Below are 26,337 nucleotides of genomic sequence, written 5' to 3'. Positions count from 1 at the left end.
TTAAAATATCCCTCAGGTACCCTTTTGTTTTAAATTTTTTGACACCTGGCTTCCACTGGTACAACATTGAGTTCCTCCCTAGCCTCAATGTTACATTGAAGATATTACATACAAATAATAGTAAAATACCCCCGGGGGTCACTCCCATTGTGGCCTGTACACCACCTGCAATAATCAACTTTTGAAAAGCACCCTAAACAAGGATTTAACCCTTGGCTAAAACGATACCCTAAACAGGTAACACACACTGTTTTACACCCTAAACAGGGATTTTATTCCTTGAATCAAATTTCATACCCTAAATTTCATTTCCGCGTATTAGCAATTGCAATTTTGCTACCCTTTTTTTTTCAAATTTTTCATGTTTTTGACATCCTAAACACGATACGCACCCACAAAAAAACTACCCTTTTTACGCGTTTTTATTATCACAGATGGTGTACAGTCCACAATTGGAGTGACCCCCGGAAAATACCATTACTTTTCATCCAGAACTCTTTATGCTCTCAAACTTGGCTTTCATCTCAAAAATAATTGAAAAGGTTGTTTCATCTCGTATAGCTGATCATCTTACTGCCAACAACCTATATGAGCGCTTCCAATCAGCGTATAGAAAACATCATGGAACTGAAACAGCATTATTCGTGTTCAAAATGACGTACTGTGTAATTTGGATAAAAAACGTGGTGTATTTTTGGTATTACTTGATCTATCTGCTGCCTTCGACACCATAGACCATGGTGTCCTTCTGTTGCGTCTCTCCTCTTTTGGTATTAGAGGTAGTGCACTTGAATGGACCCGTTCTTATTTGACCGACAGATTGCAGGCTGTCAACATCAATGGTTGTTTGTCATCATTCATTCCACTCCTTTTCGGTGTCCCCCAAGGATCTGTATTAAGGACCTCAATTCTTCACCATTTACTCGTCTCCAATAGCTAACATCGCCCGCAAGCATGGATTACAAGTTCACATGTACGACGACGACACACAACTTTATTTATCTTTTGATTTAGATAGTGCATCAGATGAATTTTCTTCACGTTCGCAAATTGAATTATGTATCAAGGACATTAAATCATGGATGACTGTAAATAAATTGAAATTAAATGATGACAAAACTGAACTTCTTATTATCACCTCCAAATATAATCAATCAAAACTTCGCTCCAACTCTCTTCAAATTAATTCTGCCAACATTCAAGCTTCTACTAATACTTAATCTAGGAATTATATTTGACAACATTCTCTCAATGGACGACCACATCAAAAATGTGTGCAAATCAACTTATTTTCAGATTAGAAACATTAATGAAATTCGCAAAGTGCTCGATTATGATACTGCTGCAACACTTGTCCACGCTTTAGTCACATCACGCCTTGACAATGGAAATGCTTTATTATATGGAATCACTGAACGACAACTCAATAAACTTCAACAGGCTCAAAATGCTGCTGCACGCATGCTCACAAGGACTAGGAAATTTGACCATATTTCACCCGCTCTTACAACGTCTGCATTGGTTACCAATTCGATATCGCATTCATTTCAAACTCCTTCTTCTCACCTGGAAAGCGCTCCATGACATGGCACCTTCTTATATCAGTGAACTTATCAATTTATATATTCCATCACGTAACCTTAGATCATCGGATAAGCATCTTCTTTCAGTTCCACAGACTTCTTCATCATTTGGCGACCGGGCCTTCTATGCTTGTGCACCTGCACTTTGGAACTTGCTTCCTTTAAATCTGCATATTTGTGATTCACTTGATATTTTCAAAAAGACTTTAAAAACTCATCTGTTTAAGGGGGTACTACACCCCTGGCCAATTTTGTGCCTTCTTTTTGCATTTTTCTCAAAAATTATACCACATTGGTGACAAGTAAGATATAATATTATAGGGGCAAGGATTACAACTACTGTATTGAAAATTCAGCAACTTAAAGCAAGTAGTTATTGATTTATTGATCAAATATTGGTTTTCCCTCATTTTTGACTGTAACTCCACTACTGATTGTCTGTGCTGAAATAAAATTACCAGTGCAGTAGTTGTAGTCCTTGCCCCTATAATATACATATCTTACTTGTCCCCAATGCGCTATAATTTTTGAGAAAAATGCAAAAATAGGCACAAATTGGGCAGGGTGTAGTACCCCTTAAGATTGCTTATGACAATTGACTTCTATATGTGACTGTTTTTATAATTGTGTGTTAATTTTTAATTGTTCAATGTTTGCACCTCGGAATAGGTTGTCTAGATAGATGGCGCATTATAAATGCATTATTATTATTATTATTATTATTATTATGCTATTTCAGACATTGCTGTTAAATATACATTTGATGTACCTTGCTGACATTGTCTTTCAAATGTATTGAATTCACCGGCAGGTTGAGTTCAGTAGCTTCATAACATAAGCATTGCAGTAATTTGGGTTCCACCTGCGGGTCATCAATGATGGGCTCTGGTACAGGTGCAGAAGCAGCAGCAGTAGATGGAGCAGGTGGTGCAGGACTACTGCTGCGAGATGGTGGGCCTGATGGGGCACTTGTGGCTGCAGCTGATGTGGTGGTCACATCTACATGTGAGAAACCATAAAATAAATAATTAGATGATGGAAATTTAATTAATAATAATAACTTCACCTACATGCTAAATTGGTCCAGACAGAAATGATAACATTGTATTTGTTAGGTTTATCTGGGGTTTAATACTCGAGAACTCTATCTTTGAATTTGCACACAATAGTTACGCATTCGATGCTAGAGTGGTTTGCTATTGTTTTTGGTCAGATAGTGGTGCAAGTTTATTCACCGGCGGTTATTGATTCTGTTTAATGTTGAAATTTGGATGAAAGTTATTTTGATGAGTCAACTGTATCTTTTGAGCAAGATTTGCCTATTTTGGACAGTCTAAAATTTTACTGAAGTGTAATTTTAGCAACTTTTTTGATGCAATCGCCTGTCTTGATCGGCTGTGTTTACTTCTGAACTTCCATTGCTTTACACGGTGTCATGCTTCAGCGAATCCGACTAGATCTTGAATGCAATGGTCTCAAGCCTATGTGAAGCTATCTGTGAGCAAATTTTTGTCTAGACTTCTCGAGCAAATCTGGGAAAAAAAAGGAAACTGATATTATAAAGAAATAGAAATAAAGAAGGAAAGCAAGGAATAAAAGGGAACAGCAATAGAAATATATTCTAACAAGTGAACATAAAAGGAAAGAAAAAAAAAAGAAATTCATTCAATTATATTTATATTTACATTATTATTGTACAGTAAAATGATAATATATTCTTCACTTTGACTTGTGAGACTTCACTTTGTGAGAGATGTTTCCAAACTGTCTACTATAAACTGCTCATTTTTACACACCATTTTACACAACAATTATATAAATAATTCACGAATAAAATAATTTTAATAAATTCCAGGCCTTAATTATAATAAATTCCCCAATGTAATACACACAAATACCGTTTGATTGCGGGTTTCGGAGTGAAGCGACTCGCATTCTGTCACATTTTAAACATGATTGATCGATCGGCGAACAATGTGATTCAATTAGTCCATCAGAACCCGACTTAGTGTTTGTGCCAAAAACTATGCCAAATCGGACAATGCAGAAGATCTTTACAAATATAGGTGTACTGTAATTATATACCTGTCACAGTAGTAGAGGTTGATGATGATGTTGTTTGTGCACCACCACCACCAAGTTCTATTTCTAAATTTTGACGCTCTTTCTTCCTTCTTTGCATCCGTTCTCTGAGGCTCTCCTGCCGTCGCTTGACTGCTTGGATTTCATTCCAAGTATCAGACATCCTGCAAGTAAAATTGGTTCCTTCTTTGACCCAAATAACCTTGATAAATTAATGGAAATTTAGACTTTCTTCAATCACAACATCAACATCAACAACACACAGCAATGTGCATGACCTATGACCTTGCATTTAAAACGTGCAGTCTACAACAAGCAATTTCTAAAGTAATGTAATAATTTGATAAATTTTTTAATATTTTGAAAACATAATCTCAAATATGACAAAAAATATAGAGTAAATATTATTTTTATGTGTATTTTTTTTATTTATTTAATAAAATTTTATTTATCGTCATAAAAAAGTAATAAAATATACAGCTACGTTTAGTTTCAAATTACACGAACTGCTCGGTATAAGTGACCTCTTCAAGCTGTGCTGCCTTGCGGATCACAAATTTAATTTTTAAGCTTACTGAAAAGTGAAAGTTTGAGACATTTTTATACCTGCATTACACAAGTTTCGTTGGTAGACAAACTCAGATCAGTTCTTGTTTGAAGGTAAGCTCTAGTCTAGACGATACGGTAAAGTAAAGATAATTGACAGACAGTGACATGACGTGACATGCAAATTTAGTACAGGGAACCCATACCGGCGTAGCTCTGGCTGCACAACGGTATGGGACGAAGTGTATACAAAAAGCTAGTGCAACGCAATTGCATGATTTCAATTACAGTTTGTACTAAAAAATACAAGGCTCCTGTAGCTTAAATAGTTGCATGTTTGTCATAATATTAATTACACAGCTTCTTGTACTTCTTACCTAAACTCCTATGCTTGAAATTGTAATAAATACTTTGTTACTTATCCAGACTAAATAAAAAATCATTAGCACATGATCCAAGGCGGCGCACCAAAACTTAAATGGCACTTCAGTGCAAACTTAGATAGGGCATCACCAATAACGAAAATGTCATACCGATATAAAATGATGTGTCTGTTTGCCCGTTTTTTAAGTTTGCCTTGCGAACTAATGCAAATTATGCCAATGATGCATGCATATCAATCATCATGATCATTCAATCATTGCATGTGTCTGAACTGAAGTCAGGGCTGTCAACTTTTTGGAATTGCTTGGCGTGAGACAGGCGTATGGGGATTTGCCAACTCCAATGTTCATTTTGAATCATGAAGGCATGATTATTTGAGCCACGGTGCGGCGCTCGAGAATGTAAAAAGGGGGGCGTCCAGGGGAGGGGGTAGGAACAACAAATTATTCATGATGATGTGTGAGATTTTACTCATTTTCCAGCTTTTTGCATGAGATTTACTACCTAGGCGTGAGATTATACTACCTTGCCGTGAGACCGTGAGAAAGTGACCGCCAATGCGTGAGACTCACGCCCAATGCGTGAGATTTGACAGCCCTGCCTGCTGAAGTAATGCATGCATGCATGTGAAGGCTCGTGGAAGCTCAAGATACTTTGAAATTAAGCTGAATTTATACTCACTCGCTTTTGCAGGAAAGCAATTTTCACGCATGCTCAATGTTTACCGGTACTTCTGTTTTCTGAGTTTCTGCCGATCAATCGATACAAATTGCCGAGGCAAAAACCACATCACTTTCACTTTGTCAGTTTGTGAGTTGAAGAAATCATTTCATATCAACTGGATCTGTTTTTTTTTCGAAAAAATCCAGATGTTTTGTGTTTAAATGCACTGAATTTGAATTTTTTTTTGTTGTTGAAAAATTGAGTATAATCCCACCCCCAATTGTGAAAAATGTTCACCTAAAAAACGGGTGGGACTATACTCAGACCAATACGGTAATACGGTACGGTATACCTTTCTCAATTATTAGGCCAAAAAAAAAAAAACATGTTTCACGCCCCTCCGCTTCCTTTTTGAGGTTTTCTCAATAAATTTTTATTTTTGAAATTCAGTTAAAACTTTTCAAAAAATATGAAGTTGGGATGCTTTCTATAGCCTTGTTAAGATACAAGAAACATTTTAAGAAGGTTTTGTGATCATTAGAGGGGGTGTAACTCTCAGAACAACAAATAAAAAAGGGCCTCCTCCACCAAATCTGTATTCACTTTAACTAACACATCTTAACAACTAAAAATTTTAACAGGATAAATTTTATTTTGTAGCCAAGATTTATGGGTATTATCATGGGTAATGTCAATTTCCTGGCACGTAGGATAACAGATATGTGACGATGGAGGTAGAACTTTTTGAATGACCCTCATACAATCAGACAGAATCAATCAAATACCGGTACACTGTTTAGTAATGTTCCTTAACCAGCAGCATTCTTCTTGGTGTTGATTACAAAGTTCGGATGTGTATCCTGATTCACTTGTCCTGCGAAGATCACTGTTCAGCGAAGTCCACTGAATATCCTTTGCAAAATCCTCGCATATATGCCAAAATGGTGCTCTTTTCAATTTTCACACAATTTCCAATGGAAAACGGCCTGTGTCGCATACAGTCCCCCTGTTTCCACTTGCATTGATTTCATTTTAAACCAGACTTTGGCAAGTCAACAGAAGAATATATCCCTTTCTTTGACATATTCTAGATCGTCTCCATTAGCTTTATGAAATGAAATTAGTTTCCTTCACATTTTTATCAGTGAAATATGAGGTCATGAATCGTGATTTCATTTTTCAACAGATTGAGAAAAGATTTGTTTTTATTAAAATGAAAAGAAATTTGCAATTTTTTGTAATCACTAGAATCATGAAGTAATCCTTAAATTTCCATTATTTACCACATCCTCTACCCCTACAACTAAACTGCTAATTATGATCAGCAGGGGATGTCAGACATTTTGAGAGTTTATATTTTGATTATTTCCATCTCAATTGTCAGATAATTGACTTTTTTTAAATGAAATTAATGAAAGTTTTGGTCAAATTGAAAAGGTGATGCGGGCGAGTGACGGAAAGTATAATTTCATTACATAGGCCTTAGGGATTAAAAAGATGTGAAGTGTTTCCATATGCTTTTTTGGTATGTACAGTTTACCTGGGAGTTTGCCATCAATATTTGAAAGCAAAACAATTCTGGCCCAGAACTTGATGGGAATGACTTATTTGGACTAGTGTGAATCATTCTGAATGAACAAAATATTTATTTCCTGACATGATCATGTTCTAGGCCTTGATGTTGACACTAATTTGGAAGAAGAATGTAGGCCTGAATTGTTTTGTTTCTACATGTAAACTATAATCAAATTAAGTAATTCTTGGCCAAACTGGAACACTGTGAATGCTAGTGGCTCCGCGATAAACACACACGAATATAGCGCGGTACAGAAGAAAGTATACATGCGCCTTACACTGCGTACATGCTTAGTACACTACATGGACGCAACGTGCATGTTCCAGTTTGGCCAAGAATTACTTAATTTAATTTGATTATAGTGGGTGTACCACCCCTGTTACTTTCCTATCGGCAAAGATGACTATAATTTACAAGACCTGTTCTCCAAACACTCAAGTATCAGAAAGATGGTCCACAATAGAGTGATTCACGGCGATTTCACACAGTATGAATAGGGGATTAAAAAGCTGTGAAGTGCTACCATGTGCTACTTTTGTTCAGTTTGCCATCAAGATATCGAAGGGAAACAGTTCAGGCCCAGAACACGATCATGTTAGTAAACGAATATTTTGGCTGCATACGAACAGCGTTGCCATAACTTTTCAGCGCCAAGGCACAGCAAATTAGCGTGCCAAGCTGGGGTGAAGGACTCCCTTGAAGTAACCCAATTTTAAGGATTCCAAAGAGTACCCAATACCGGATATTTGGACACTTTTACCCGCATTTAGAATGTTAATCGCTCAATTCGGTGGAAAAGGAATGGATTTCTATTAGACATTGGGTGTACCGGTCACTGAAAAGATTGGATGTGGAAAGTCTATGAATTAATAACATATACAATGTATGCAGATTAATCAGGTTGCTCTTTCTTATAGAGAAGTATTTGTATTAGCAGTCACTAGTAGAGCAGGTAACCAAATAAATACTGAAGTCTTATTGAAAAAGTTAAAAGAAAACAATTGTTTTTTATTGTGTCAATTTCTTTTCTTCTTTCACAGCAGGACCAAGTTGAGGTCATTCAACAGGTTGCATAAACTTTGATTATTTTCAAAGTTGGATCTTAGGATACAAGGTAAGGATATTTTAAAAATACACAATTGCAACATTTGTTGAAATTGATCCAAACAAGCAAAATGAAATTAGTACAATTATGTGTGGATTATATCCACATAAAAACGTTAGAACTTACAGGAGGATTTTTGGTTCTTGCATCCTCTTTTTATGACATTTTTCAGTAGATATCTATGATCGGTACACTTCCCTTGTTTCCGACATTACCGACGCCGGGTATGATTGCTTGTTAATTGCCACCGAAGTCGGCTCTAGAGGCTTGATTGACACCAACAACAAAAATAGGCTGACTCGTTTGTCAAAACAACTTAACACCCCAAAAAAATTCAAGGTATTGAAAGACCAAATTACCAAATCTGTTCTCATGTCATCTTACTCAATCTTCAACTCAAGACATGAGCCAAAGTGGAATGTCCAAGAAGTCATATAACTTTTTTTCTCACCGCCATGATGTATTTCCTCATTGTTTATGTGTATATTTGCTGTTTGTAATTGTGTTTACCCTTGCCTGAGATCGGTATGGATCTCAGTTGATCTTGGGGTTATATGTTCTTCTTTTGTTAATAAAGATGATTAAATAAAAATAATTCCCACAATTTCAGTTGATTGCGATTTTGCGTTTGCGAGTTATACATGATTATGTGTATTATACTGCTCCATAGGTCACTGTTGTAATTTATACCAGAACGAAATTCAAATTTGACAATATTTTTGCTAAATGAATTAATCTGCAAGAAATTTTTGGTACCGGTACATAAACATTATGTAGCCAGAGGTTTCCAGTGGTATAAAAAACTTTTTTTGAAAAAAGTGGGGGGATGAGGCTGTGGATCACGAAATGCCCTTTTAAAGGGTATTGTTCTATTTTGATGTGTTTCCAAGGTAACAAACCATTCTACATAACCCAAACTATTCTTTTTTTATTTATCATGGAAAGGCAAGTAATTTGAGATCATTTTCAACAAATTTAATTTTCTCTACCTGTGGAGCCAAAATTTTAAAAAAGAAAAAAAAATGAAGAGAAAATTAGTTTGTTTATGTGTGGATTATATGAACGTTGCAAATGGAAAGAAAGGGAGCAAGTTTCACTAAGGCATCCTCCTCAGGTCTGTTTTTGAAACTTGGTCCCATTTGGAAAGAGTATGTCAGAGGGAGACTTAGTGGTTACTATAACATTTATTTTAGAAAGTAAAATTAAACTTCTACGCTGCTCAAATTTGGTACACTCACCGGATGCTTTCACCGAGTCAACCGAGGTCTTCAGCGGATGTTATTGCTCTGTAGATTTGATGTTGCTAATGATGTTGTTGAGTCACCTCTGATGACATCACAGATGTAGATGATGTTAAACAAGAAGATGTTGTGGTGCCCCCAGTGGTTGTCCCAAACAGGGTCGATGTCTAACCCTTTACGGTTCAGTCAGTGTTCGAAATATGCCTCAAAAAGTTGCAGGTCAGCCGGCATTGGCCTGTAACTTCCCTTGAGCCGGGCCGGCAACTAGATGCCAGTCAGAAAAGTTACCGGCCAGGTCAAAAAGTTACAGGCCAATGGCCGGCTGACCGGCCCTATTTCGAACGCTGGGTTCAGTCTGGACCCAGTTCCAAGTCAGCAATCAAAGAAAAATATTGACAGGAGCAAAGGGTACCAGATTGACTGGGAAAATGTAAAAGTGCTAGAGAAGGAGTCTAAGGACTTCCCTCTTGGAAGCAATCCATACTATTTTTCTTTTCAACATTAAATGATGAAACTTTCGGGAGGGCATGGTGGGATGGGCAGGGTTTGGCTTAGGTAACAGGTGGGGTAATGTGTGATGGGCTATGGTAGGTGTATGTGGTGGGAGAGTATAATAGGGTTTAGGGTAGGTTGGGGTACGGGTATAGTGGGACAGGGTATAGTGTATGAGAATAGCAGGGGTAAGGGTGAGGTCAGGTATGGGTGGGGTAAGGAACAATATGGTTGGGGTAGGGTGAGGTTAGGGTGTGGCGGGGTAGTTGGTAGGGGTGGATAGAGTAGGATGGGTGTGGGGGTGTGAGGTTTAAAAAAAATTTAATTGGGTGTGGGGGTGTGAGGTTTTTTTTAATTTAAATTTTTCCAGGGTTAAGGTGGGGTCAGGGGCGAGATGTAATAGGGGTAGGGTTAGGTTAGTGGTGATTGGGTAGGTTAGGGTTGGGGTGGGGTCCAGATATTTTTTGTTGTTGTAAATTGTGGTTTTTATATTTTTTGTACATTTTATTTTTTACAAACCGCAAAAGCCCCAAGGTCCAGCTTTGTAGTTTGAGAACCACCCTTCCTTGTTTTACTTCTGTTAATCAAGCAATCACGAAAGCAGGTGGTCGCGAAAGCAGGTTAGACTAGTGATTTGAAAACCTCCTTGTTTACATTAAAAACAAGTTATTGAGCAAACTGTGTGTTGACAGAGCCTTTTCAGTTGCTCCACCCACCATTCTCCCCGTCCCCCATCTGAATCTTGCATTCCCCAGTCGTCTGCCCTCTTGTGGTTTATGCGGCTGTAAAACCAAAGAGATCTAGATATTTCAAACTATTGAGGGCAGTATTTAACATATTCAGATATTTTCTTGCTCACTTTGTGTCTGTCTTTCATTATGCATCATTTATTATAATTACTTGTATTATTCTATTTTCTGACACGACCAAGAGCATATATTATCCACTTGTTGCCCCGTGAGGGCAGTATTCATCTTACTCCAATATGTCTCTGATGTTATTAAAATTCTGTGTCTTGCTTTGCGGCTTTTCTTGTTAAATTTCAAATGTAAACTTTGCAGGCTTAGTTTAAATGCATACAATATGAGTAGTAAAGGGTTGATTTAATTTGACTTTTTATGCAGTATGCACAAACAAACAATAAATGTTGTGAACAGTGTTTAGATAAGTTTTAAATGTTCAAAATGTGATGTGAAAAAAATTGAAGAATTTGGCTGAATGACTTTACAATTGAAATCAAAATGTATAGGTAAAAAAAGAAAGAAACAAAAGCATGACTCACAACCAATGGGGTAATAGAGTTTTGCGAGGATAAATTTTTATCTTTTTCAATCAAGCAATAGATAACAAAAATAATGAGTGAACAAGCACTTCAGCAAAATTATTTAAAGATATCCAGTCAAGTTGAAATAATGGTGGGCAAGTTGTGTGAGTACTGCAACAAGTAGCCCAACAGACATAAGTTGAAATGCTGATGGGCAAGTTGTGTGAGCACTACAACAAGTGGCCCAACAGACAAGTTGGTATTCAAGCTGGTGGGCAAGTTGTGTGAGCACTACAACAAGTGGCCCAACAGACAAGTTGGTATGCAAGCTGGTGGGCAAGTTCTGCGAGCACTACAACAAGTGGCCCAACAGACATGTTATGCAAGCTGGTGGGCAAGTTGTGTGAGCACTACGACAAGTGGCCCAACAGACAAGTTATGCAAGCTGGTGGGCAAGTTGTGTGAGTACTGCAAGAAGTGGCCCTACAGCCATGTTATGTAAGCTGGTGGGCAAGTTTTGAGCACTACAACAAGTGGCCCAACAGACAAGTTATGCAAACTGGTGGGCAAGTTGTGTGAGCACTGCAACAAGTGGCCCAACAGACAAGTTATGCAAGCTGGTGGGAAAGTTGTGTGAGTACTACAACAAGTGGCCCAACAGACAAGTTATGCAAGCTGGTTGGCAAGTTATGTGAGCACTTCAACAGGTGGTCCAACAGACAAGTTATGCAAGCTGGTGGGCAAGTTGTGTGAGAACTACAACAAGTGGTGCAACAGACAAGTTATGCAAGCTGGTGGGCAAGTTGTGTGAGCACTACAACAAGTGGTGCAACAGACAAGTTATGCAAGCTGGTGGGCAAGTTGTGTGAGCACTACAACAAGTGGTGCAACAGACAAGTTATGCAAGCTGGTGGGCAAGGTGTGTGAGCACTACAACAAGTGGCCCAACAGACAAGTTATGCAAGCTGGTGGGCAAGTTGTGTGAGCACTACGACAAGTGGTCCGACAGACAAGTTATGCAAGCTGGTTGGCAAGTTGTGTGAGCACTACAACAAGTGGTGCAACAGACAAGTTATGCAAGCTGGTGGGCAAGTTGTGTGAGCACTACAACAAGTGGCCCAACAGACAAGTTATGCAAGCTGGTGGGAAAGTTGTGTGAGCACTACAACAAGTGGTGCAACAGACAAGTTATGCAAGCTGGTTGGCAAGTTGTGTGAGCACTACAACAAGTGGTGCAACAGACAAGTTATGCAAGCTGGTGGGCAAGTTGTGTGAGCACTACAACAAGTGGCTCAACAAACAAGTTATGCAAGCTGGTGGGCAAGGTGTGTGAGCACTACAACAAGTGGTGCAACAGACAAGTTATGCAAGCTGGTGGGCAAGTTGTGTGAGCACTACAACAAGTGGCTCAACAAACAAGTTATGCAAGCTGGTGGGCAAGGTGTGTGAGCACTACTTGTTTTAGTCTACAACAAGTGGCCCAATGGACAAGTTGAAATGCTGTTGAGCAAGTTGGGTGAGCACTACAACAAGTGGCCCAACAGACAAGTAATGCAAGCTGGTGGGCAAGTGGTGCGAGCACTACAACAAGTGGTCCGACAGACAAGTTATGTAAGCTGGTTGTCAAGCAATGTGAGTACCACTTGTTTTAGTCTACCACAAGTGGCACATTGGACAAGTTAAAATGCTGGCGGGCAAGTTGTGTGAGCACTGCAACAAGTGGCCCAACAGACAAGTTATGCAAGCTGGTGGGCAAGTGGTGCGAGCACTACAACAAGTGGTCTGACAGACTGGTTGGCAAGTGGTCTGGCAAACTGGTTGGCAAGTTATGTGAGCACCACTTGTTGAAGTCTACCACAAGAGGCCCATTGGACAAGTTAGAATGCTGGTGGGCAAGTTGTGTGTGCACTACAAGTGCCTCGACTGCAGCTAGTGGGCAAGTTGTGTTAGCACCACAACAAGTGACCCAACAGACAAGTTATGCAAGTGGGTGGGCAAGTTACATAAGCACTACAACAAGTGAAAGTTGAAATGACGGTGGGCAAGTTGTGTGAGCACTACAGGTGGCCCAAGACAAGTTACGCAAGTTAAGCGAGACGTTTGAATTATGTAAAATTCTATGTGCTGAAAATTTGTTTAAACCTGAACGTATCCCAAGTCTATCATTTGTGTCGAATACAAGTCTACACACAATCAATCAAATGCACCTGGTTTTAATTCACAATAAGCCATATCATTAACTAGATTGTCACCATTTTTTTTCTAGGATAGAACTCTACATAAATCCATTATTGTAACATGATCCGCAATGTACTTTGTGACTGATAAACATGTTTATTGGTAATTCTGAGAAGGGATAAAGTGTTCAAATGTTATATGGTGATGCTCTTATATAATGCCATCATAAGATTGGGAATTAAGTGAAAGATTCATGTTACAGTAAGCCCTAGGTGTAATCAATGATGGTAAAATGATGCATGCAAAAGAGTTCATTGACTTTGTATGTAATTAACTATTGCATGTATGTTTATGCTATAGATAGCAGGCTTCTGATTTATTTGCTGTATAGAAAGGAGATTTCTGATTTAAACTATACTAATAATATTGGTACGGTAACATACACTTATTGTTGTGTCACAAAGATACTCATTCAGTTGTATGGTGTCTACTGATGAGCAGCCTTACTTTCCCTGCTGTCTACTGAAGAAAGTAGTAACACTCTGTGTTATATCTACAGAATATGCCAGCATACTACCCATGCTGTCTCTAGAAGATAGCAGCCTTTCATTACATACTGTCTACTGAAGATAGCAGGCTTTCACTACTTGCTGTCTACAGAAGATAGTAGTCTTTCACTACTTGCTGTCTGCTGATGATAGCAGCCTTTCACTACATGCTGTCTACTGAAGATAGCAGCCTTTCACTACTTGCTGTCTACAGAAGATAGCAGTCTTTCACTACTTGCTGTCTACTGAAGATAGCAGCCTTTCACTACATGCTGTCTACTGAAGATAGCAGTCTTTCACTACTTGCTGTCTGCTGAAGATAGCAGCCTTTCACTACATGCTGTCTACTGAAGATAGCAGCCTTTCACTACTTGCTGTCTACAGAAGATAGCAGTCTTTCACTACTTGCTGTCTGCTGAAGATAGCAGCCTTTCACTACATGCTGTCTACTGAAGATAGCAGCCTTTCACTACTTGCTGTCTACAAAAGATAGTCTTTCACTACTTCCTGTCTGCTGAAGATAGCAGCCTTTAACTACATACTGTCTACTGAAGATAGCAGTCTTTCACTACATGCTGTCTACTGAAGATAGCAGATACTTGCTGTCTACTGAAGATAGCAGTCTTTCACTACTTGCTGTCTACTGAAGATAGCAGTCTTTCACTACATGCTGTCTACTGAAGATAGCAGCCTTTCACTACATGCTGTCTACTGAAGATAGCAGTCTTTCACTACATGCTGTCTACTGAAGATAGCAGATATGCTGCTGAAGATAGCAGTCTTTCACTACATGCTGTCTACTGAAGATAGCAGTCTTTCACTACATGCTGTCTACTGAAGATAGCAGTCTTTCACTACATGCTGTCTACTGAAGATAGTAGCCTTTTACTACATGCTGTCTACTGAAGATAGCAGTCTTTCACTACATGCTGTCTACTGAAGATAGCAGTCTTTCACTACATGCTGTCTACCGAAGATAGCAGTCTTTCACTACTTGCTGTCTACTGAAGCTAGCAGCTGTTAACTACATGCTGTCTACTGAAGATAGCAGCCTTTCACTACATGCTGTCTACTGAAGATAGCAGCCTTTCACTACATGCTGTCTACTGAAGACATCAGCCTTTCACTACATACTGTCTACTGAAGATAGCAGTCTTTCACTACTTGCTGTCTACTGAAGCTAGCAGCTGTTAACTACATGCTGTCTACTGAAGATAGCAGCCTTTCACTACTTGCTGTCTGCTGAAGATAGCAGCCTTTCACTACATGCTGTCTACTGAAGACATCAGCCTTTCACTACATGCTGTCTACTGAAGATAGCAGCCTTTCACTACTTGCTGTCTACTGAAGATAGCAGCCTTTCACTACATGCTGTCTACTGAAGACATCAGCCTTTCACTACATACTGTCTACTGACTAGTCAAATTGGACTAGATTGTTTAAGAGTATAGTATACATAAACACAGAACAGGTGCCTCCCCATCCATGTTTTACAACCTGTACACGTTTTGCATTTATCCCAAAACATTGATGCCTTCAGGCTTACAGGATAAATTGATTCTGTGCTATAGGTGGCCATAAACACAGAGATGTTTATGGAGATGATGTATTGATTGGAATTTGAGTGGATTGGTGTGACTTCTTGATTAGGTTAAAAATGAATGAATCAAATGACATCAATCCTGCCTCTTCTCTCTCCTCCTTGTCTTCTTCCCCCTTTTCTTTTCTGCTTCCTTTCTATTTTTTTCTCCTCACATTTGTTCTTCTGCTCCTCCTGTCTTCTTCCTTGTGACCCATTAGGTGATAGAAACAAATTAGTTCGATATTTTGATCGACCATCGATTCTTGGTCGATCCTATTATTTATGAAATCAGTTAATTTCCTATTGTTAATTGTGATAAAATAGTAATTTTCACCTGTAGTGATATTGGCCAATATAAATTTAGCATTAATTCTGATTAATAATAAGTTGATAGTTCATTAATAACAAGCATCAAAGCAGCATGGATGGACGATCCTAAGGTCAAACAAATTTGTTTCTGGTGCCTTATATATCTTTACAGCTATAACAAAATAGATTGAGAGGAAAAAGTCAATTTCAACATGTTCCTTCTTTTATAGGTCACATATTTAAAAATAAACCTAGAAAAACATGGGTCAATCAGGTCATCATATGTTGCAAGTCAATGAAGTAACATGTATCAAGAAAACAGTTCACTTTTCATCACCCAGTTTTAGTAAAACATAGTTCTTGTTTTTATACATTTATTTATTTATAGGCCAAAGTGAACTTAAATAATAATTATACTCCAGCACTGGTTATGAACAACATGCCCTTGGGGCTAAAAACAACAATCTACTCCACTGCTTTTAACCTCTCAAATGGACCAGCTAAAGTGCTGTTTCTTCCACTTGAACATGGTGCCTTTTTGTATTGCCTTTGTGCTGATTTGGGGTACCTGTGATAGATTTGGCTATTTGATGAGGGGCACATAACTTGACAAAGGGGCACAGAAGGTTTGCTGATCAACTTGGCAAGTAGAACATAACATTCCCCTTTTTCTCACAAGCATCAATCCTTGTATGTGTGGTTCTCAGTGTTCTATGGTTCCACTTCTTTTGCGGTTTGGTCTGTGGATAGGAAGAAAAAGAAAGGATTCAGTGAAGATCAGTTACATAGGTATGGTTTGAGTTTTTGGGGCCGTTTTGTCTTATTATCAAGATCTAAAAAACATGAGATTTCATGGTTCTTGTGGCCTCTCGTTCTGCACAGTTCTTGGGCGATATCATTTTTGGAACCAAAAAGTCTGTGGATGGAAAGAAAAGAAAGGATTCAGTGTAGATCAGTTACATAGGTATGGTTTGAGTTTGGGGGGCATTTTGTCTTATTATCAAGATCTAAAAATAAGAACAATCATCCCATTTGTATAAGCAAGATGTGCCAGTAATTTCTATCATCTATGTCAATGTTTTTTTTAATTACAAGTGTGGAATGTTAATTTTCAGCTGATATTCTTTTATATTTGTTCTTAAATGTGAGAGAAAAGCATTGATTTGATTTAAGAATGTTTTGAAAAATAGGGGTGAGCGTAGCCGAAGGTGGGCTTATACCCACGTGGTTACAGTATATTCATCCCCCGTGATAACATCACATGTGTTTCACTTGTTTATGCTATTTGCACTCGATGATGCAAACCAAGAAACATATCAAGACTATTGATATCATCACCACAATTGCGTCTGAAATATTCATAGCATACAAAACCTTTTTGAGGATCATAATTTCAGACTCGGTCACATCAAGATGCACGGCTTATGGTTGTTGATGGCTTTATACCGGAGTTATCGGAGTACTCTGTCACATTATATAACAACCTCCACGCCAATCATGTCTAGGATTGCAATCGTTTATCATGAATACTCTCAATGTCAGAAAACAAGAATATTTGCAACTTGATGGTTTTAAGATATTGTTATATATTTGGCAATAAAATTCAACAAGATGGTTTATTAAGATATTGTGATATTTTGCAACAAAAATTCAACAAGATTCCTCAAAGATATACGCTGGCGAAGTTACATAATAATTTATAAATCATAGCAATAGGTGAAAACAATTTTGAATATATCACGCTGCGCTACAAGCAGGTTGCACTCATCACCTGTGTACGTCTGCAATCATAGATTGAATACAATACCGGTCTTTTCAAAGATACTTATCTTACAGGTGCGAGTGATCAGCATACATGTAATATGGTTCAAGGCAGAGGTACCGCGTGAACGTACCAGTGCAGTGCGGTATATAGTCCTGGCCCTAGCTAGAACCCGGCCTACACCGGATAGGGTAGAGATTTTGACACTTGATTTGGGTTATTGGACCTTTGAGGTTAACGAATCACAGAGGTGCTTTTTATGAAAAGCTGCTGCGAATTCGAGAAATCCAAGATGGCGCTTGTGCCATTTTGAAAATTTTAAATTTTAGTTTTCACTCAATATTCATGTGTAATACATCATTCTATAGGTTTTTGCATACAAGGAATCAATTTCTGACATTATTTTTATGATTGAAGGTCAGTATAACATGTTTACATTCAAAATGGCCGCCAAATGGTTGCCAAAAGATGGGGTTTTCATTCAAATGTATTTAGAATTCAATATTTTAACTTATTTGATGTTAAAAATAACCATGGGTTGCTGATATTATGGTCAGTTGTCTATGTCATTTCTATCATCTCCTGGATATGTTTAAAAATCAAAATGGCTGCCAAAATGGCCGCCAAAATCGTCTTTTTCATTAAAATGTGTTACAGGAGTATTATGAAGTACCAGATTTACAATGAAATGGTGCCAAACATTGTGTTCTTTTGTATTCAAAGTATCTCTCTGGTAAAGGGGTAACAATATGACATCAGCATCAATTAATATGATCTCATGGGCATGTAAACATTCAAAATGGCCGCCAAAATGGCTGCAAAAACATGATTTTTTCATTAAAATGATATTTAAAACAGCATTTTAATAGATGTTGTGTTAAATATTTTCATTGAACGCTGATATAATGTTAAAGGAGTATTTCTATCCAAATTTCTTCCTGCTCATGTGTTTTTACATTCATGAAAGAAACCTAAACCCAAATTTTCATGCAAATCGGACATTCAGTTGGCTTAATTATGGGCTATAACATATATTTCAATGGTCCATAGGATTGTGTGTGATACTTTCGTTGTCGACAGAATGAAATTCAACATCGAACATTCGGCCCGCTTCTCTAGATATAAATTATAAATTTATAAGATAAATTTGCAAGATTCCTTTTGCACATGATCATTATGCACCTAGTAAGGGAGACCGGGGCAGGTTGGCCCCCTTTTTCCCCACTTATCTGGAGAGCTCAGTTTGTGGGTTAGGAGGCTCTCAATTTGATACTTGAGAGCTGTTTACTCTAGGTAAATGCTAATAAATTTATATGGCTCTGTGACTTATACAAAAGTTATAGTAGTTGTAGGAGAGAGCGAAAAGAAAATTAACCAGGCAGGGCAGGTTGGCCCACCAAACGGGCAGGTTGGCCCTCTATGCACAACCGTGTGTTATTGCCATATTTCTTTCCAATAAAACATTCTAAAGTTACAACTGCGGTAAGATATCACCTATCATAGTTCCAAGATAATCAAAAATAAAATTCATTTTGGCGCCATCATGGGTCATTCTTGAGGAAATAGCTAAAATCAAGGAAATAACGTTAACCAATCATCTTATAAAACCCATAACGAAAAACTGAAAGGCTGTGGATAACAATTGTAATTGACTTTTTGTTCATTATTAACTATTCTGAGTGATGAATTACTTTTATGTACAAATTCCCAATTATAAAGAAATATGATATTGAAATATTGCTATTTCCAGTCAAAAAGTGCTCAAATAGGACAACAATATAGATTTTTTTGTACTATACTCCGCCTTTGAACAATTTTATCCATGGAACTGACTAGTGTTGGTGTGTAAATTGTATTTTGCTTCATTTGACACAAAATGGGTGAAAATGGAGAAAGTATGCATAACTCTTGCCCATAAACACAATGGGGGCAACCTGCCCCAGCACAAGTGGGCCAACCTGCCCCATAGTCTATTTTTGTTTTCCATCAAATTCCATAAAACAGAAACAGGATGGAAAGCTTTCAACTATATGGCATTTTAAGCAAGACCCATACCTTCCAGCAACTTACAATTTACATAATGTATTATGTGCAACAATAGTGCTTTCTTTCCTTTCTTTTTTCTCCAAAATGACCATGCAAGTAGTTTTTAAATTGATAATATTATGTCTCAACAACATGTAATTTATCTGATTTTTAAGGAAATGGTGCCACATGAGTGCTTTCTTGAGATCCAAAATATCTTTGTGGCAGAAGGGTAACGTAAAATATGTCATTCAAAATTATCCCATGGGTAAGTTCAAAGAAATAAAAGTGACTCCCAAAATGGCCACCAAAATATTATTTTTTCATCAAAATCTGTTATAGCGACACTAGGTATCTGGTCAAGGGGATGGTGCCATAAAAGGAGAGTATTTTCCCACATAATCATTATAGCATAGCAGTAATAGGAAAACAGCATGGACTTATGGGTAATTGGGCATGTTTAAAATTCAACTTGGCCACCAAAATAATATTTTGGATGTTGGTGTAACAGTCATTTAAAAGAGTATATTATATTCTTTTAAATGACTGTTACACCAACTTTCAAGATACCAGTTTTTACAGGAGATGTCATTTTTCAGCTTCATGGCATATGGTTAACATTCTGTCGTAAAATGATTCTGCCGGCATGCTCATCAACGGGACCCCTTATATACTAGGTGCATAATGATCATGTGCAAGAGGAATCTTGCAAATATATTCCCTTTCCAGAGAAACCGCCAACATGTTCGATTTTGAATTTTATTCTGTCGCCAACGAAAGTATAACACACAATCCTATGGACCATTGAAATATACGGTATGTTATAGTCCATAATTCGCCAACGGAATGTCCGATTTGCATGAAATTTAGGATTTAAGATTCTTTTATGAATGTAAAAACACATGAGCAGGAAGAAATTGGGATAGAAATATCCCTTTAACATTATATCAGCGTTCCATGGAAATATTTAACACAACATCTATTAAAATGCTGTTTTAAATACCATTTTAATGAAAAAATCATGTTTTGCAGCCATTTTGAATGTTTACATGCCCATATGAGATAATATTAATTGATGCCGATGTCATATTGTTACCCCTTTACCAGAGGGATACTTTGAATACAAAAGAACACAATGTTTGGCACCATTTCATTGTAAATCTGGTACTTTATAATACTCCTGTAACACATTTTAATGAAAAAAGACTATTTTGGCGGCCATTTTGGCAGCCATTTTGATTTTTAAACATATCCAGGAGATGATAGAAATGACATAGACGACTTATGCTTTGTTGTCACCATAATATCAGCATCCCATGGTTATTTTTAACATCAAATAAGTTAAAATATTGAATTCTAAATGCATTTTAATGAAAACCCCATCTTTTGGCAACCATTCGGCGGCCATTTTGAATGTAAACATGTTATACTGACCTTCAATCATAAAAATAATGTCAGAAATTGATTCCTTGTATGCAAAAACCTATAGAATGATGTATTACACATGAATATTGAGTGAAAACTAAAATTTAAAATTTTCAAAATGGCCATGGCGGCCATCTTGAACTCTCGAATTCGCAGCCGCTTTTGCAAAAGCACCTCCGTGATTCTTTAACCTCAAAGGTCCAATAACCCAAATCAAGTGTCAAAATCTCTACCCTATCCGGTGTAGGCCGGGTTCTAGCTAGGGCCTGGACTAATATTCAAAAATTGTTTTCACCTATTGCTATGTAGTTAATTCAATTATTACATAACTTCGCCAACGTATTGTGGTAATTTAAAACAAAAATTCAATAAGATAGTTTAAACAAATGCCATTTTGGAACAATTTGTTTGATTATTTTGTTTATAATGGGATACACCAAAGTTAAAATTAAATTAAACTAAAATGGATTAACTAAACTAAGATAAAGTGATCATTAATAAATAACCAATTACATTGACTACAACCAAACTAAATTGAGCCAAACTGAGTTGAATTATTAAACAAACAATATGTAAACTAATTATATGATTATGAAATGTAATAAAATTTGAATAAAAAAATGAACTAAATCTTAACTTCACTAAATTAAAAACCAAACCAAATCAAGTTAAATCTAAATAAAACTTATAGCAGTCAAGGTTACTACAATGTAGTTAGATGCAAAATATTGTTATAACAAGATATTTATATGAGAAGTGGAGTGCCACACTTACGGGGCCGCCAAATTCGCCAATTCAGCATCGATTCCGCGCCCCCTCCTAGCAATGAAAGTCAAAATTTTTGCACATTTTAGCACATTATCATTTGAAAGATTATATTCAACTTCATTTTCACCCAAATTTGTGCAAATTTTCGCGTGCCCTTGTTAAAAAAATTGGGGAGGGGCGCCATTATGTATCCTTAGCCCTGGGTTATGTATCCTTAACCCCTAGCTACGCCACAGACAGCCAGTGAAAATTTTTTAACTGACCATCCAGGATGATGAATCTTATATTTTCAAACGGTTTACAAAGCTCTCGTTTAAAATAGGTTAAAATCACACATTTGTATCAAAACAAGCTTTTCCCACGTTTTGCAAGTGAATAATAAATGAGAACATACCCCCCTAATAAAAGCATAGCCAACTGTTTTAAGTTTACTCATCCAAAGAACCATGATCTGATGGGAATCTCCTCACTAAGGACCACTATGGCCTCATCCCAATGCCATAGTCCAGTAACCTCAATTAAACAATCATAGTGCAAAATTTGACCTCAAGTTGCAGAGTATGAGTTTTAGTACCCAAATTTTCAAAGGTCTTTCAATGAATGTACAAATGTATCGGGGTTGAAGAACTGTGCCCTGATAGATGGGCATGTTGTGGATCCTAGTGAATCTCCTCCTTATAAATGAAAGTGTTGTATTGTCAACATAGAAAATAATTCAAGTTCATTCTTTTATCAAGTGAAACCAATCGGGGCATTAGCATTTTGCGTAAACAATGACTGCCATTAAATAATGACCCTACTAAACAAGTTGCACATTGCCGTTTGATTGCTGGCATCATGTCACCGTACTCCCCAGGGGATGACAAATCTAAAGAAAACATAGATTGAATGGAGAAGGAAGAAAAGCTAAGCTTTCCTCGTGGCTCTTGTAGATTCTTTCTCTCTCTCTCCCTCTCTGTCTTTCTTTCTTCCCTGGCAAAGATCTAGTTCCTATTGTGTTAAAAATAATGTACTTGTGTTATGTTTAATGTATAAATTATGCACACAAGAGTGAAAGAGAGAACTGCTGCTCATTAAAGCTGTTACTATGATAACAGGTGCTGGTGTTAACCCTTTCCTAGCAACGGAAAGACTGAAGCATTGAAATAGTGATATTCTAAGATATTTAGGATTTAAAATTAAACAAAAATATTGATTTAAGAGTAGGTTTATACAGGAACTTGAAAAAAGATTGTTATTGTTAGAATAAACCTTATAAATATATTTTTTAAAATTTAAAGTGTGATAATTTTGATGACTTTGATAGTGCGTGATAAATTTATGTGATGAAAAACCTGTATGTTATTAATGTAAACTGCATCCTAATTTGCATGATAAAAATATGCATACTTTATTGCTGGATTTGAACATATTTTAGCTTGACATTTTTTATGACAAATGAGTCGAAGGCAATTAATGTTGTGATTTTGCAATTATTTCTGTACATAGTTTTAAATCAAAACGGATGTTTGGATCAGACGGGTAAATTTGAAGTATGTTACTTGTGTACGTATACATATCCTTTGTCTTCCGGAAACTGATAATCATGATGTGCAATGTAATGAATTAAGTTTTATAAATGTAGGTGAATTTATTTCATGGTATTTTTAAAGAGTTCACTTGGTTACATTTCCAAAACTCCTGAGGTGGATTTTGGTTACCCCTCCTGTACTTATACATGAAATTTAGTGTTAGGATTATGGTTAGGATTAAGGTTAGGATTAGGGTTAGGATTAGCTTAAGCTTTCTTACACAAAATATTACATGAAGGATGGACCTAGGATTTTCAAGTCAGATTTGATTGATCACTCCTGTTTGCCACTCTTCTTTCTTGAAAAAGCTCTGATAAAAATGACAAATTGTTGATCTTCATGAATAAACTTTTTCATCCGAACTTCTGTTTATCAGAGATCCTACTTTCAGGTTTCTTAGCCTAAATTTATACTTTTTAAAGTCCAGATTTGCATGCTTTAAAATGTAAATTTCAGCTAGTTTGACGACTTTTTACCCCATGTTTGGAATGAATACTAACCGAACAAACACAAAACATTTTCGTATCCATCCAGGCCTAGGTTCTTGTAAAATATCAACAAGGCAAAACCACATCCACAGTTTACAGAAAGAAAAAAAGTGTGCTTGTGAAGCACAGTGTTGACCATGATTTGATTACTTATATTGTTTACACTTCATTTTTGAAGCAACTGAGCCTCCAAAATCACAAATTATGGTCCAATTTACTTCAATCATTAACATATTATACAATAATACTAATTTGAAGGAGGCATTTTAATACTTTAAAGGCTGTTCCGTTATGTGAAAAAGATGTGAAACTTTTTGATCCACCATCTTTGACTTGGTGACTGATAGAGGGCAGTATTTTGTTGATAATTATTTTGGGCAGCTGCTTCATCTTCTTCCTTCCTTCCACCCTTCTTTCCTTCCCTCCTCCAAAATCCTCCAGGAAGCTAGGGGTAAGTTTAGTTACTTAAAGCATGGATAATCTACTTATAACATTGTATATATAATATATTGGTATAGATTTGAGGACCTTATGATGTACCTGTCCTTATTTGCACTGTCATCTTACACTTAAATTTCTCCGTAAGAAAAGTTCATTTTAAAGTAGGGCGTAAAATGCATGAGGTGAATTTGGTTTAATCTGGAAATCTGAAGATCTTGACGATTGAGAGTAGATTAATTACCGGTACATGTTTCACTCCGATGTGAAGTAGTTAGGAATGAGAAGTGAATGCAGGAAATTTAAGCAATGGTAAAGAGGCTTACAAACTGGCTAACTACATGTAGGATTTTTTTCTTCCTTTACTTTTCTCTTTGTTAGTAAAAATGCATATTGGATTTTAAATGCTACGACATTTGGAATAATAAGGCCTAAAAAAGAAAAGTGTGTATTGCCTTTAAAAGCTCCAAAGTCAGGGTCGGTCAGTCGGTTTACATGTTTTTGTGTGTGTGTATATATATATATATTACAAATATACTGCGCCAATAAAGTATCCTTACATTTGGAAAAATAATCACAATTTCAGAACTGAGCAATATTGAGGTAAATTTGTTTTTTAATAGATGCACTATCTAATCCTGCACATTATGACACCACATTGAATCCAATGTGACCTCAAGAAGTAAAATTACAAGCAATTGAATAGACGAAGGTCCAGTTTTAAAAGTGACAAACTGGCCTATACAAGGCGCAAAAAGATGCCAACAAGGGCAACAAAGAGACAACACAGTTTCTTCAATGAAGCGTTATTTTAAGCAGTTTTTATTTCAGCTTTTACTTCTGTACTTTTCATAACTTTCATTTTATTTGTCAGTTCTTTTGTTTTAGTTTTTAACTCTCAAACCAGATGTCTAGTCTTTGAAGTTTTGAATAGGCCCGTTTGTCACTTTTAAAACTGGACCTTCGTCTAATCAAATGCTTGTAACTTTGCTTCTTGAAGTCACATTAGCTTCAATGTGGTGTCATAATGTGCAGGATTAGATGGTGCATCTATTACAAAAAACTAATTTACCCGAATATTGTTCAGTTTGGAAATTGTGATTATTTTTCCAAGTGTAAGGATACTTTATTGGCGCAGTATATTAAAAGATGCTAGTTCACCACAAAATACCATGGTAAACAATGGGCTGTTCCATGTAATATCCACACTTCCCCTGTGGAAGATTTTGGAAGTATCTTCCACAGGGGGAGCATTAATTTCAAATGGAATCAGCACATTAACCAAACTCTATTTGAAACTCACACTCCCTCTGTGGAAGATTCAGGTTGAATTTTTCTCAGAGGGTGTATGAAATTCAAATGGAGCTGCCTAATGTGTTTTTCCTATTTGAAATTCATGCTCCCCCTGTGGAAGATATTTCCAAAATCTTCCACAGGGGGATTGTGGATTATAAATGGAATGGAATGAATTGAAAGTTGAAAGGCTTGTTAGGCTCATGTTTTGAATATACGGTATCAGAATTGTGTGGCACAAAATACAAAGAATCAAAACATTTTGCCAATTTTATACCAAGTATAATGAAAAGTATAACGAAAAACACACACTATTTTTTAGATTTTTGGGTCAGACAAAAAGGGCTATACAAACTTCTTAATAATGGGTATACTAGATCAATTGCACAACATTTTTTCAACAAATTATTTTGTTTGAAAACATGAAAACACCCTTTGAATTTTTGTTCACAAAATGCCAAAGTAGGTTATAGTTGAAGTGGAATATAGCATTTCTGATTGCCAAGATAACATTGTCCGCATGTACATTTCATGTTCAAAGCTGTTTATAACAGCAGTACATTCATGTTCAAAGCTGTATACAACAGCAATACAAAGTGTTATGAACAAATAGCACATGTTAATTTAGGACTCATTCACCCAGACATTCATGTTTTGATTTGACAGATATCACAAGTTTCAGGGCCAAATGCTAGTCTTTTTGCTTTCTTTTCTCCTATTTTCTCTCCTCTTCTTTTATTCAAGTTTCTTTCTTTTTTTCTGGGGTAATTTCAAGCAATAGTGACTTTAGTGTCAGTGAGAAGCAGCTGCTGTGCTGGGTTTGAATTTTTTAAGGATTTTTTTTTATTTGATGTGAGCAAACCAAGAAAATATTAACCCCATGGGAAAGAACTACTTTGATTGGTTGCAAAAAGGGCTTTCAAATGTATTGAGCCAATCGGAGGTATGGTTAGAACAGTCAGGACTGAAGGGATTAAGCTTAAAATATCTTAAAAGCTCTATTTTGATTGGTTA

General features: G+C 36.8%; 1 protein-coding gene across 2 annotated transcripts in view; it reads right to left on the bottom strand.

Moving 5' to 3' along the window:
* LOC140135748 (N(6)-adenosine-methyltransferase catalytic subunit METTL3-like) overlaps nucleotides 1-3,938 on the bottom strand; it is a 48,820-nt gene extending 44,882 nt beyond the window's left edge. For both annotated transcript variants that reach the window (XM_072157358.1, XM_072157357.1), the window contains exons 1-2: nucleotides 3,669-3,938; nucleotides 2,353-2,582 (exon numbers count right to left, since the gene is read on the bottom strand). In XM_072157358.1, coding sequence (XP_072013459.1) covers nucleotides 2,353-2,582; nucleotides 3,669-3,828 — 390 coding nt within the window. In that variant the 5' untranslated portion in view covers nucleotides 3,829-3,938. The remainder of the gene's footprint in view (nucleotides 1-2,352; nucleotides 2,583-3,668) is intronic.
* Nucleotides 3,939-26,337: the final 22,399 nt, after the last annotated feature.

The sequence above is a fragment of the Amphiura filiformis genome, chromosome 16 (genome assembly GCF_039555335.1).
Source record: "Amphiura filiformis chromosome 16, Afil_fr2py, whole genome shotgun sequence".
NCBI lineage: Eukaryota > Metazoa > Echinodermata > Ophiuroidea > Amphilepidida > Amphiuridae > Amphiura > Amphiura filiformis.
This window is presented reverse-complemented; position numbering and strand designations above follow the sequence as displayed.